At 39.5% G+C, this 13,271-nt stretch overlaps 2 protein-coding genes across 2 annotated transcripts; one reads left to right on the forward strand and one right to left on the reverse strand.

Moving 5' to 3' along the window:
• Positions 1–2,930: 2,930 nt before the first annotated feature.
• LOC135598379 (AP2-like ethylene-responsive transcription factor AIL1) lies at positions 2,931–8,207 on the forward strand. The gene is made up of 9 exons (XM_065092072.1): positions 2,931–4,470; positions 5,363–6,023; positions 6,115–6,197; positions 6,330–6,338; positions 6,432–6,520; positions 6,627–6,700; positions 6,818–6,868; positions 6,980–7,056; positions 7,227–8,207. Exons 1-9 carry the CDS (start codon positions 4,278–4,280, stop codon positions 7,649–7,651), a joined length of 1,662 nt encoding a protein of 553 aa, XP_064948144.1. The 5' UTR covers positions 2,931–4,277; the 3' UTR covers positions 7,652–8,207.
• A 1,861-nt stretch (positions 8,208–10,068) lies between these two features.
• On the reverse strand, positions 10,069–13,022 carry LOC103987655 (protein VACUOLELESS GAMETOPHYTES-like). Its single transcript, XM_065091402.1, has 2 exons — positions 12,700–13,022; positions 10,069–10,243 (listed from the first exon to the last, which is right to left on the reverse strand). Exons 1-2 carry the CDS (start codon positions 13,020–13,022, stop codon positions 10,069–10,071), a joined length of 498 nt encoding a protein of 165 aa, XP_064947474.1.
• Positions 13,023–13,271: the final 249 nt, after the last annotated feature.

Raw genomic sequence — 13,271 nt, forward strand, 5'->3', positions numbered from 1 at the left:
TCTAGGGTTAGTAGCTCCCGGCTGCTTCCGTGTGCGCTTTCGCAACTTATTGAAGTTTAAATGCTATCTTTTTTCTCTCTATTTCTCTTTGGGATATTGGGATTGGGTGGAATATTAGTTGCACACCAGTTATCTGTTGAATTGACTATGTGATGTTTAGTCCATTTTTTTTTTCTTACTTTGTTTATGTTAATATTTCGTTCTGAGTTTAGTGCCATTGAAGTAACAGTGGCGACTTGTGGACAATTTTGGATTAATAGATATGATTCTTAATATGTCTCTGGTGTAACTCTCGTTTGAAAATTTGTTAATATTCAAATTTATCTCATTCTATCATTTCTTTATTTGTCTCTCAATTCACATTTGGAGATGAATGGAATTTTAGTGAGGGTTTCTGAATGAATTGTTCTGTTCAAACTTGTTTATGTCAAAGCTAAAACCTCTTCATTGTACTGTATTTAATTTGAGAAATCAGTACTAAACCATGACTTTATCTTAGATTATGATTAGGATCTAAAAATGTTGCCTAAGGTTTTCAAATGAGTTTTATGTTGTTTTATCGCAATTCAGTGTACAAGATGGTTTTTCAATTATCTTTTGTTTTTTGTAAGAGATGTCGATACTTTTTAAAAGTTGCAAATTTGCAAATTTATGATGGCCATGTACTCTGATCAATTGTGAGTTATAAGCTTCAAGTTGATACAAGGATTACTGCATACTTATGCTTACCTTGTAATATGGTCGTAATATAACGTTGAATGTTCTATATTTAAAGTAGCCAAACTCCATTAACACATCATTCAATGGATAAAAATCAGACCCTTAATTATATTATTAAATAACAAGTTTATGTGTTATTCCTATAGCAACTCAACATTTACTAAATGCACTTATGATGTCTTCTTTATTTCTAGCAACTGAACATCTACACAGTAAAACTATGAGACTTCTGTGATTATCTTTACTCCTGTTTTTGTGTTTTTTGTGTATGCTTTATAAAATATAAAGTGTCTATTGTCAAATTAGATTGTCTGAATTGTGTTGGACTTCACTACATTATGATTTTGATCAACCCTAACCTGACTTCGGTTAGGTTAACCTTCTCAGTGCCAGTCTAATCCAAATTCTGAAAGGCCCAACCCCAATGTCTGGCTTTTTGCAGCCTGTTCCTTTAGGGCTTTTCAGCAGAGTTTGAAATAGCATATTTATCATTATAAATTCTAATGCAGCATCTATGTGTCACTCCAAAGGTTAAGAACCCGTGTTATGTCATGGATGTTAATATCCATCGAAAAACTTAGGTTAACAATTATTAACCAATTTACTTAGTTGTTTGAGTTAAACAAGTATATAAACACCCAACATTCATCCAGAAAGTTTAGTTGAATCACTTTTAATCATCATTAATATTAATGCATTCGAGTTAAATATCTAAAGTACTCCTAGTACTTTAAAAATGACAATGAGCTTTTGATGGATTTTAGTATAAATTAGAGTTTTAAGTAATGGTTAACTTATAATTAATTTATAAGTTTTAGAATTAGGAGAGATTTATGCTATGCTTAAAATCATTGAGTTTTAAAGGAATATATGTAATTTTGCCTTCAATTATGAAGCTCAAATCAAGCAAAGGAATAAAGAGAGGTTGGTCCCTGAGCCAACTTTTGATAAAAATTTCGAATCCCAGGGAAGATGGATTAGATTCCCCAGAGGATTTCCTCGGGAACCCAAGTCAACCAGTTTCAATCCAATACATCATCCAGCTTAGATTTGTACGGACGTTAGCTTTTGTTGCTGCAGTGAAATCTAGCAGCAGCTCTTTCCATAGCCTATGTAGGATGGCTTTGCTCCAAGACACAGATGCATCAGAGTAGCAGCACGTTTCCCAAGTCAAGTCATTGTTTATTGTTTCTATGCATGTATCTTTCTCTTATCTGGTCTGCCCTGATCTGACTCACCTCCTGCACCTCGACAAACAATCTTGTCCCAATGGTTCCATGCTACAAAGCAGATATTTCACCTTAGAATATATTGGCAGTGTTCATGTATTCAGACGTGTACATGTATCTACTAAGAATTGATCTACTCACAAACATAGCTACAATAAAATTGATTGTCATAAACAATTTCCAAGATTAGTTGCAATATTTCTCTAAAGTATTTAAAGTCCTTCATTCTCTTTTGATTGTAATATTTCTTACTGCTTCTTACACTACTGTAATGATTAATTTTGTCTATCTAGTTGTTGCATTCATACAATATCTTTAGGCATACCCTTTTCGTCTCATTTTATTCCTGTATGTAAATGTTATTTTCATTAAAAAGGTGTTGATATAGAAGATATATTTATTTGATAGAGAATCCGACATTAAAAACTTGACTCGGATTGGAATACAGAAGCCAAAAAGATAGGAGAAAAAAGAGTACATAGCGAAAATATATTAAACTTCTGGAAGATCGATCGACCGATCTCTCTATTCAGGATTAGAATCAGGTGTGGTCAGTACTAATTAATAATTTGATCTTGATTGGCTAAATCAACATGAGAATTGCATGTTATTTAGAACGTGAGTTCCCCGAAGTCTGTTTGCTGCGGTGAGACATCACAGTTCTGTGGAAGTTTATGTCAGACATATGTGTAGATCTTGTGAACATATGCCTCTGTTTGGACTCTTGTTTACTTGTTAGTGGATGTAGACATATACGTGATCTTTTGGACTGAGAGTGGAGAGGTGTCAAGCACTTCGCTTTGAGAAAAAGTAGACAGGACCTGTCAACTCAAAGAAAAAGTCCAGGTTTTCGTATACCAACCGAGGCCAGTGTTATCCTTTGGACATATGGGTGTTCATAGTATCACCAACAGAAATGGACAAGCAACATGGCAGAATTGGGCGGGCGGGGGAGGGAGTACGAGAGATATAACTGGTTCCCAATGGTCTTAGTGTCTCGTTACTCCCACAGCGTGACATGAACCGACAACAAAGCTCCTCCTCTGGGGGGGATGAAACCAAGGGGGAACACCTCCTGTTGACTTCACAACCTTCTTGGACGAAACCATTGTAATTGTTTTATATATATATGAGCCATTATAACCATTTCAGAGGATTTCTATATAGATTCGGTTTGGAGGGTGAGATCGATTCGACTCAAATCATACAAGACTGATTAATGTTTTTGCCCATTTTACTTTTTGTTCATGAAAAAAGCTGCTACTGTAGGATGGATGTCATGTGACAATGATTGATTGATATACCCATTTTAATGATCTCTTGATGTACTCTCAAATCTGATGGCTTAAATTGTTGTTAAGAATAATTAAAAGCATGATCAGAGGAATGGACAAGTTCAATATCAGGAGGTGAAGAATGGTTTCTTTCGTGTTTTTTTGGAGCTGTTTCACGCCTGCTCTTCTTGTCGGCAACAGTATCGAGACTCATTTAATGTTGGTGTTGTTGAGTCGGCATATGAAATAGCTAGCATCTAACTTTCTGGATTTCGCTGCATGGTACTGCACTTACCCGAACACATCAAAATGATGCTACAAAGGCAGAGTTTATGGGAAGGTGATATACTTTAGATACATTCTGGTTGAGTCGAGTTCAGTCCTTATTTATTCGTTCGATTTTGGAGGAGGTGATGGGTAAAATACATATGGCTGATGGTCAAACTTGATGCATCATAGCGCAGTCAGGTGCTCGTAGAAGTAACAACTGTGTGCCCGGAAACCTAGATCAGATGCTACAGTACATGTGAATGGTTCGATGTTGGTACGTACTCGATGCTATAGGATCGAACTTGTCGATGCTTTCAATAAGAGGTACGTGCCAACTTGTTCTTGGAGATAGGCGTGCTCGCCCTTCAAGAGTCAGGTTTATAATTCTTGAATACGTGGGTTGGCAGTCGATGCAGAGAGAGAGAGATGTATCTGGTTCCCTCCTGAGGGGCGTATCTACGATGGGAATCATGGAACGAGACCCAAGGACAAGAAAAGCATAGCACAGGGACGTAGACGTAGAGGAACAGTGAGGAAAGAGAGAGACAGTAGCCTTCCCTCTCTAGCTGATGGTTTGTATTTTATTGCTATTCTGTCGACACATAAATAAATACTCCAGGCAGAAGGCCAAGCCCATGACGCTGCTGGTTTTAACCTTCCCACCACCTCGTTCTTGGGTTTCCGACGGGAAGGAGGCAAGGCTAAGGGCGTTGGAGTCTGAGCAGCCGATGAGAGTGTGTGATCTCCGTAGTTCTCGTCATCGTTTCTTTTCTCGGTGTCTGTGATGGAGATGAGGAGCTGGCTTGGCTTCTCTTTGTCCTCCAGCAGGGGCGAGAGCTCCTGCTGCCGTGAAGAGGATGAGTTTGGAGGTGTGGGAGAGGGTGGTGGTGGTGATAGAGATGAAGTGGGGTTTCTGCCATCTGATGCCTCCGTCTGCCTCATGGAACCACCTTTGAGGGCTTCTACTTGTGCTTCAGGTATCCCTTCTCCTGTGGGGTTTCATTTGTCATCACCAACCCCGGTTTTCTAATGTCGGTGCCTTTTTTGTACCATCAAGATTTTTTTTTTTTCATTCTTTCTTTATTTTCTTGTGATTGTTTTTGTGTTGAAGTGAGTCCTGTTAGTTCTCAGAGATAATACAGATAGCATGCTCATATTTTTCTATTTTACTCAGCTGAAACTCTTTAGGGAAAACTTTATGGGTTTATGTCGTCAGATAGGTTTTAGATTACTTTTCTTGGCTTCTCGGTTTCTTGTATTGTTGCTGATATGATTTCTGGTTCTGTATATATGGTTATGTGGATTTTTTCCTCTTTCTGAAGCTGCAACTTTTCCATGATATATAGCATTTCTTTAACGGTAGCTAAGCAATCGGTACTGTAATCTTCTTTTTAATCTATCGAACTACATAGATTAATATGTTTTTGTATGTCAATATAAATGGTGATCTAAGTTGTTATCAACCTCTTGAGTCCTAGTTTGGTGTTTTTTCCTTAAAGAGTGTAGTTTTCTCCAATTTCCAGCTTTCTTGTCATCCTACCTCTTCAAACTACCCTCTGATATTTCTGTTCCTTTGGTTTTTGATCGAAGATATGTTGAAAGCTAAGAAATGTACATGCTCACTTTTCCACCACCTCTTATGCTTAATATTTTTTGTCTTTTGAAAATGCTCCTCTTTTTCATTTGGAAGAGGGATCTTTAAAAATGTTATTGTTGGACCTGTGTCATGGATTTCAAATACTATTCTTCGGGTTCCCAATCTTTAGCATTTCTTCTTGTATTATCGAGCATGTATCCTTCTCTCTAGCCTTTTAGATGAACAAATGTCCCTTCAGAAATTTATGATGCATAATTGATGCATGCATGTAGACTGGAGACACAGTGCAATTGCCACCACCACCAGCTGCTCCAATCCTGAAGAGCAAGGTCCAAAGTTTGAGGATTTCTTGGGTGGCTACTCTGAGAACCTCAATGAAGAGAATCAAAACCTGCAGCAACCTATTTACCACTTTCATGACATGTATTACCACAGCTCTGATGGCCCTGGAATTAATGTCAACATGCCCCCCTCCTTCAGTCCTGCGGAGGGAGGAACAGGGGAAGATATCCAAGTCCCATACCACCATATACATTCCTTCCACCACAATCACTTATTTCAGGATCCCAATGCCATCAAGCCTCCATTCTTCATGACTGATCCTAACCAAAACTTTACCGCAAGTGCTATCTACAATTTAGGAATGGATGGTTCAACCTCTATTTCCGGCATGAAATCATGGCTCCGACAAAACCAGCATATTCCGGAGAAGCAACCGGTCGATGCATATGAGTGTAACATCCAATCGTTGAGCCTCTCAATGGGTCCTGTTTCACAATCTGTGCCTCTCAAAATTGTTCCGCTGGCTTCTCCACTAGAGGCTGCTGATGATCCCAAGTGCTTAAATGTTGTATCAGCAGATAGAGAACCAGTTCCTCGCAAGTCGATCGAGACCTTCGGGCAAAGAACCTCACAGTACAGGGGAGTGACAAGGTGGGTCTCCCAGAAAACGTGATTTGTCTTCCTCCACCCTTACGACCAGTTGCATGCATTGCTAGTATGTCTTTCATTATGGATGCTGTAGGCATAGATGGACTGGAAGATATGAAGCCCACCTCTGGGATAACAGCTGTAGGAAGGAAGGACAGAAAAGAAAAGGAAGGCAAGGTAGAGTACTCCTAGTTTTCTGTAAAATCATCCTGTTAGAAAAGATTTATTTTTGCTATTTTCTTTGGGAACTCACTGACATTTCCTTTGTTGATATCCTTTTGATCGATTGATCCTCCTTCAACCTAGCAGTATATTTAGGTAAGGGAAGATAGTATAAATGATTTTAGTGTTTGGTTGAGTTATTTATCATGCACTGTATTGATTGAAGTTTCTGACTCTGCTGATGTTAAGGGGGTTATGATAAGGAAGAGAAGGCTGCAAGAGCATATGATTTGGCTGCGCTTAAATACTGGGGACCAACAACTCATACAAATTTTCCAGTAAGAGAAATCTTTGGTTTCTTTCTGTCTACTTTATTACATCCTAGATATCACTTGCTCCATTGTTTTACCTTCCTTGTTTCCCTTGTCACACTATTTCTCACAGCTGAGCAGCTACCAGAAGGATCTGGAAGAGATGAAGGACATGACTAGACAAGAATTTGTGGCCAATTTACGAAGGTTTAATGACATCCTGTGAAATTATGGACTAGGCTACAACGTACAATTTTTATTGCTTTGACTTAGATGAATTCACTCATCGACTTCTGATCATGTTTTCCGTTTGTTTCCTTTCAGAAAGAGCAGTGGGTTTTCAAGAGGGGCATCTGTTTACAGAGGGGTGACAAGGTCTTGCAAAACCCAATTTTAGCTTTTATCATCACTGGAGTCCCGTGCTATCATAAATCCCAAGATTTCTCTCTCCATTTCATTTGCTTTTTGTTTTTCTTTTGAATCTAGGCACCACCAGCATGGTAGATGGCAAGCTAGAATTGGCAGAGTGGCCGGAAACAAGGACTTGTACCTTGGCACATTCAGTAAGTTCCTCTACAAGCATGCAATTCCCACGAATCGTCCGAAGTCTTAGTTTTGTTATCTGTGTTACTATCTGTCTATACCTTACTGGCACCCTGAGTTTTGTTATGGCACATAAGCGGCACTTCTAACATGGTTGTTACTCGTGAATCCTGATAGTAGTTACCTGCAGGCACACAAGAGGAAGCTGCAGAAGCCTACGATATTGCAGCAATCAAGTTCCGGGGCCTGAATGCAGTGACAAACTTTGACATGAGCAAGTACGATGTGAAACACATTTGCTCAAGCTCCCATCTCTTCGGAGGTGATCTTGGGAAAAGATCACCAAAGTCTACACCCACAGCTTCGGCGTCAGCTAACATGAACCAACCAACTTCTCTCGTCGTCGCAAACTCCGAAGATTTTTCCAACATGCTATCTAATTCCAAGTCTGATAGTACTTCAAACAGAGTACCTGCCGATGCTGTATCTTTGATTTCATCTTCAATAACCAATCCAAACCTTTGGATGGAGAGCCAGGGAGCCGAAGGAACCATAATTCCTACCACAGCATGCATGGGGACGTTTCTCAGGCATTCTTTTGCCCTTCTGCAGTGAGGTGAGTGTGGGGATAGCAGCAGTGGAGCATGAACTGGATGGTGCATGGCAGCAGCTCAGATGAGAGATATACGGGCAGTGAACGAGCTTCCAAATCTTTTTACCAGTTGAATGATTTGAAGAAAAGCTTAAATATGCTTCCAATTATGTATCGTCAACTTTCAGAGATTGATGGCAGCAATTTTGCAGTTGTAGCTCAGCTGTGTATGTCTACTTGTATGACTCTTTTGTTGGCATTTGATTGCTGAAGCTGCTAATAATACATGCTCTGAAGAGAAATTACCAGTTGCAATCTATTAGGTACCTTTTCGACGGTAACAGCAATCAAAACATCTTGTATTGTTTCATTCTTCTGCGAGTCCTCGGCTTGTTTGCATACTGGTGCAGTAGCAAAAGCTTGTGCCACACCATCAAGTTCTCCAGTCCCGAAGCTTGCCAGAGAAGGGCACGCTGTAGATATAGAAAGTACATTTGACGACACCCATTATCCGACATGTGAACATGCATGCAATGTCTGCCATCTCTCTCTTCGATGTATTGACTTGTTTCTCGTAAAATCCACACACGTTTTCTGGGTGTTGACTTTTGTATTTACATGGAAAACCTGCAGATTCTGAGGGTAATACGGGATGCAGTCCACTTATTCTCATCGTAGACTGCCTGTGATTGTGTGGAGACCACGAAAATTACACTGTGCTTACAGATTAATTGGACATTTATATAAATAAAACTAGGTAACACTACAGTCACATCGGCCATCCCAATCAAATGTTTCCTCGTATAACATGGCTGAAGCATGAAAGGGTCTCCGGGTAATTGTAGACATGGCTGCATGTATATTGCGAGAACTCCGTGCCACTCGTTTACAGCCGTTCTAACTCGTTCCGAGACATTCTTGTATAAACTATCTTGATTTTATTGCAGAAGGAAACGTGTTTTATTGCATGCATAGAGTTCAGCATCTAATTAAGATCACAAGTCTTTCCATCGATTCATCTCCATCATTCGTTCGGGTTACCAGCATCATCATCATCATCATCATAATCATCCACATAATCATCAACATCATCCATAAAAAACGTTAACGCCGCGGATCTGAAAATACTGCTCCATCCGCCACCCCGGTTGGCCCGTCTCCTTCGAGCCGGCGGCAGAGGTGGCACCAAGGAGCACAGTGGGTGCAGGTCGAAGCCGCAGGTGCGGCACTGGTAGACCATCCCGCCCACGTCACCCCTGCACACGTTACACCAGCGGGCGGTACCCGGGCGAGCGTACAAGGTGAGGTGATGCTGCGGGTGCATGTGGAAGGAGATGATCGAGGGGCACCTGGCGCAGTGCTCGTGCAGCTCGAAGTTGCAGCGGTCACACCGGTAGCGGAGGCCGTCGCCCGTGATCCTGCAACCACTGCAGACGAAGGATGCTTCATGGTACTGGTAGACCAAGGGATGATCAGGGTGCAGGAAATGAGTTACATGGCGTGGACACTGCTCCATGGCTCTCTCTCTCTCTCTCTCTCTCTCAGCTTTCTTTGAGCTTCTCTCTTCTCAAGAGCTAGCTTACTTGTATAGACATTTGGAGGAGAGGATACTCTCATATCATTAATGATTGAAAGAGTGAGATTAAATGTATTAGTTTTGACCCATATTTTAATAATTTAAAATTTTAAGTTAATTTAATTTCTGACTACAAATTATGTACCAAAAAACATTTATATTTCTATATTTAAAATATATATATATATATAATGTCTCATTTACACTCATCTTGATCTTCCTTTCTTGATAGTCATTTGTATAGGTCTTTGTGAAAAGTATATGTAGTCATATCTAAATCTTTTCTTGAATTAATGCCGACATGCAACAAACACAAACCACATGATCTTTCGTTCGCTTAAAGATATTTTGGAGAATCATGATGTCATCCCGATCTATGTGACGAACAAAATAACTATGAGCGCAGAAATGTGGTGGGCATCTGTCTCCGTATTGCTCGGGGGGCAAAATATTCTTTTAGTCCACTCGAGAAAGACTCATTCAAACACCATAATTTTTTTATATGAAATATTAGTTTGATGATGAAATAATCAGATTAAGGGTTTAAGATAGCAGTCTGATTTGATATGATACGTCCGATTCACTTGTCTTTAAAATTGAGCATCTCATCCTCAGTTAAGTGTGTTCATATTTATAATTTCTTATAATATCTTTTTAGGCTTACCTTTATTTCTTTCTCTTCTATTTCTATCGAAACTATATCTAATTGTCCACTAATTAAACTATTTTTTCTAGCAAACTCATATATTATTCATCTCGATATTCTCATCTTCAAGATATAAAATTCTAATATATATATATTAATCATGAACTCGTCGGCTTTGACGATCGAGTCAAGTCGTCATGCGAACGCGTAGAATGTTTCTAACCGATCCAAATCTGATGCAGTGCATGGCAAATTAGTGGGCCATCAGCTCTGTCGTCGTCATACGCCATCGTCTCCTCCGTCTCGATCCTGATTTGGTCGTGCTCTGGGCCATGGCTATTGACCACCGAGTCTTCTTCCCTGCCGACACCGTAGGCGTTGCATCTTCCAAACCTATCAAAATCCGACATAGTACATGACAAACTAGTGGGCCATCGGATCAATAGTCGTCATACGCAATCGTCGCTTCCATCTCCATCCTGATTCGGACGGAAGTTTTGAGTTTTCTTCGATTTGCAGGTCTCGAGCTCTCCCCCATGGCGATGGACATGACAATATCTATTATTATACAACTTTATACCGTGGCCTCGGGATCGGTATGATTTGGTCCAGTCCCAAAAATGCAAGATCATCCGAAATGGATGAGAAAGCGAGGTTGGGTTGGTGAGATAACTCCGAGATGGGTTGAGTTGCACTCGATCTACATCGGAATCCTGTACGATAGGTTGGTATCATACGGGAAGTTTCGACTCAACTCCTCTGATGCTTAAGTTAGTAAGTGAAAAATATGTAAAAAGATCGTCCCTCCTCACCGAGACGGGAGGCTAGTATTTATACCTACTTCTCGGGCTAAGGGTATGACAGTTGATGATGATAGTCGGTACCTCTCGCGGCGCAATCACTTGGGCGATCGGCTCGTACGTCCTTTGTGGTGCAGGTCGATTTGTTCGGATTCCTATGGTGTGATACCGACTCATACAGTCCCGGGCAACGCGAAACCAATCGGAAGGGCATTGCCTACCAAGTTGGCTTGCTTTCGTGTCAAATAAATTATCGAGTTGTGTTCCACATCGATTGCCGGCTGAAGATTTGGGGTTAACGCTGGAACATTTGGTATCTTATATATAATAATTTAATTAAACTTATTATTTGACAAAAAAGATTGATTATCAACCCACACATACTAACTCTGTAAGGAAAAAAAAATCGACTGACATATATTAGAATTAATTGACAATTTAGTAGGTCCAATCACGAATTTGAGAAGAACAAATATAAGTGAGCTTGAATCTTAAATCGCCTTCCATAGCACGATCCGTTTGAAACCATGGGTCGTATCCTTAGAATCACCAACCCAATCTAAATGATATGAACAATTATAAAAAGTTACTTTTTAACAACTGTTTATACTCCTTTTTAGCAAGGTAATTTATTATTAATTTTTGTGCAAAATTTAAGGCCAATTCAAACAAAGCATTTCTTTATTCTCTTCTTTATTTTGTGAAAAATTGATGGAACAAGAAAAAAAAATACTAAGATTTTTGCATCATTGATTTTGCCATATGTCTGCAATAGTGGAGAGAGTATGGCTTATCTTTAATAACTATTTTGTTAAAAAGAAAATTTATGTGTGAGATGAAGATCACAAGAGGAGTAAGTTATAATCTCATACTAGTAAGATATAAAAAAAGTCAAATAATATATATCGGGTTTTGTTGATAATTTAACTAATAAGCTTAGGTCTTTGGATTGAATTAATGTCTGATTTGATATATATTAACTTTAACCCAAGATTATGAGCATAGTATCAAAACCAATGTTTGTAAAGATAATTGAGCTACTAGTAAAAACTAAAAAGAAAAGTTAGATTTTGGCTACAACCAATTGAGAAAGAAGATAGGTCTAATCACAGTTTGATGGAGTCAGAAGGAGCCGATTGAGTCAGTATAAGAACAGGAAAAAGATGACTAATTGTAAGGGTATTTTTAATAAATTAAAAATAAAATAAAATAGACGGTTGTAATTGGGACCAATTAAAAGCATAAATTCTAAAACCGAAACTAAAATTGGATGGAATTCAAATTCGATGGACTTGAAATCTTCCATTTCGAAATCAAAATCAAAATCATCGATTTAAGAATTAAAAATATCAATTCTAAAATTAGAGTCAACTTATAACGACTCGAGCGTAAAAGTTAAAACTGTATCAAGGTTCTCGTGGACGAAGCAAGGAGGGTGACAAAAATGGGCCAAACTCCTCTACTATTTCTCTCTCTCCATCTCTTTCTCAAGTTAGAAATTACTTACGTGATTAGTTATTTGAAGAATATGTAGATATCCTTATCTAAGAAGAAAAAGACATTAATAATTTATTATTTCGCAAGTAGTATGCTGTGGAAGAAATACATGCCGAGTGCATAAGTAAAATTTATATCATTAGAAGGTGTAGGGGACTTTGGACTCGGTTTGTGTTAATTCATGTAAATATTTTATCTTTTTCATAGATATAAAGTTTATGATTTATTTTATTTTTTATAGGATCATTATTTATATGAAATTCTGTTTTTGTTTTCCCAATAATAAATGGCAGCATAGCTTCCTCAAATATGTGCAAATATACTTATGAAATAACGCTTGTGGGACGAATACCACAACTTCCATATCATTCTCCTCAAACTTGACGATCGCAAATCAAGACTTGAGTTGCAACTCCAAACAAATGGCTACTGCTTGAAACCCAAACGACAAGTAAAACACACATTTAGATAGATAGGTAGACAGACAGACAGACAGATAGATAGATAGATAGATAGACAGACAGACACAGATTTAGGTCATAGTAAAGCTACCAACGTCGCCCTTGAACGCAGAGGGGGTGCACGACGAAGCCGCAGGGACCGCACTGATAGACCAAGGTGCTGGTCGCCTGGCAGCACACGCTGCACTGGCGGCCGTAGCAGCCAGACTGGGTCAGCGTCAGGGAGTGCGAGTGCATGGAGCAGCTGAGGCTCTGCGGACACTTGGCGCAGTACTCGTGGAGGTCGAAGTCGCAGCTGTTGCACCGGTAGCTAACCCCGTAGCCGGCGACGCCGCACCCGTTGCAGATGAAGCTTTGCTGGCAAGTGCGGGTCAAGATGCAGCTTGGGTGGGTGAAATGGCGTATCCTCGTCATTCTCTCCCTCTCTCTCTCTCGCTCTCTGTGATATAGGCGACTTAGAGTGGGGTTTAGCTGCGATGAGGGTGGGTGCATATATAGAGAGAGAAGAAGGTGAGAAGGACGGGAACTTCTCCCAAATCTCCTGCCTACTATTTCCTGCTTCGTCCTAACGCCAATCTCTTCAAATTCCTATAATGTATTATTACCCACCATCGTATTTGTTTTGTTACACTAAACAAAGACGTCGAATGAGTCCATCACGAG

This window comes from Musa acuminata, chromosome BXJ2-1, assembly GCF_036884655.1.
Source record: "Musa acuminata AAA Group cultivar baxijiao chromosome BXJ2-1, Cavendish_Baxijiao_AAA, whole genome shotgun sequence".
NCBI classification, from domain to species: Eukaryota; Viridiplantae; Streptophyta; class Magnoliopsida; order Zingiberales; family Musaceae; genus Musa; species Musa acuminata.

What these genes read in the sequence shown, in the direction of transcription:
- LOC103987655 (XM_065091402.1), bottom strand. Translation starts at nt 13,022, where the DNA reads ATGACGAGGATACGCCATTTCACCCACCCAAGCTGCATCTTGACCCGC. An exon ending in TGCGTTCAAGGGCGACGTTG is followed by an intron (nt 10,244 to 12,699) that starts GTAGCTTTACTA and finishes GGATTTTGATAG; the next exon opens with GTTTGGAAGATGCAACGCCT.
- LOC135598379 (XM_065092072.1), top strand. Translation starts at nt 4,278, where the DNA reads ATGGAGATGAGGAGCTGGCTTGGCTTCTCTTTGTCCTCCAGCAGGGGC. An exon ending in CAGTACAGGGGAGTGACAAG is followed by an intron (nt 6,024 to 6,114) that starts GTGGGTCTCCCA and finishes TGGATGCTGTAG; the next exon opens with GCATAGATGGACTGGAAGAT. An exon ending in GTTTACAGAGGGGTGACAAG is followed by an intron (nt 6,869 to 6,979) that starts GTCTTGCAAAAC and finishes TTTTGAATCTAG; the next exon opens with GCACCACCAGCATGGTAGAT.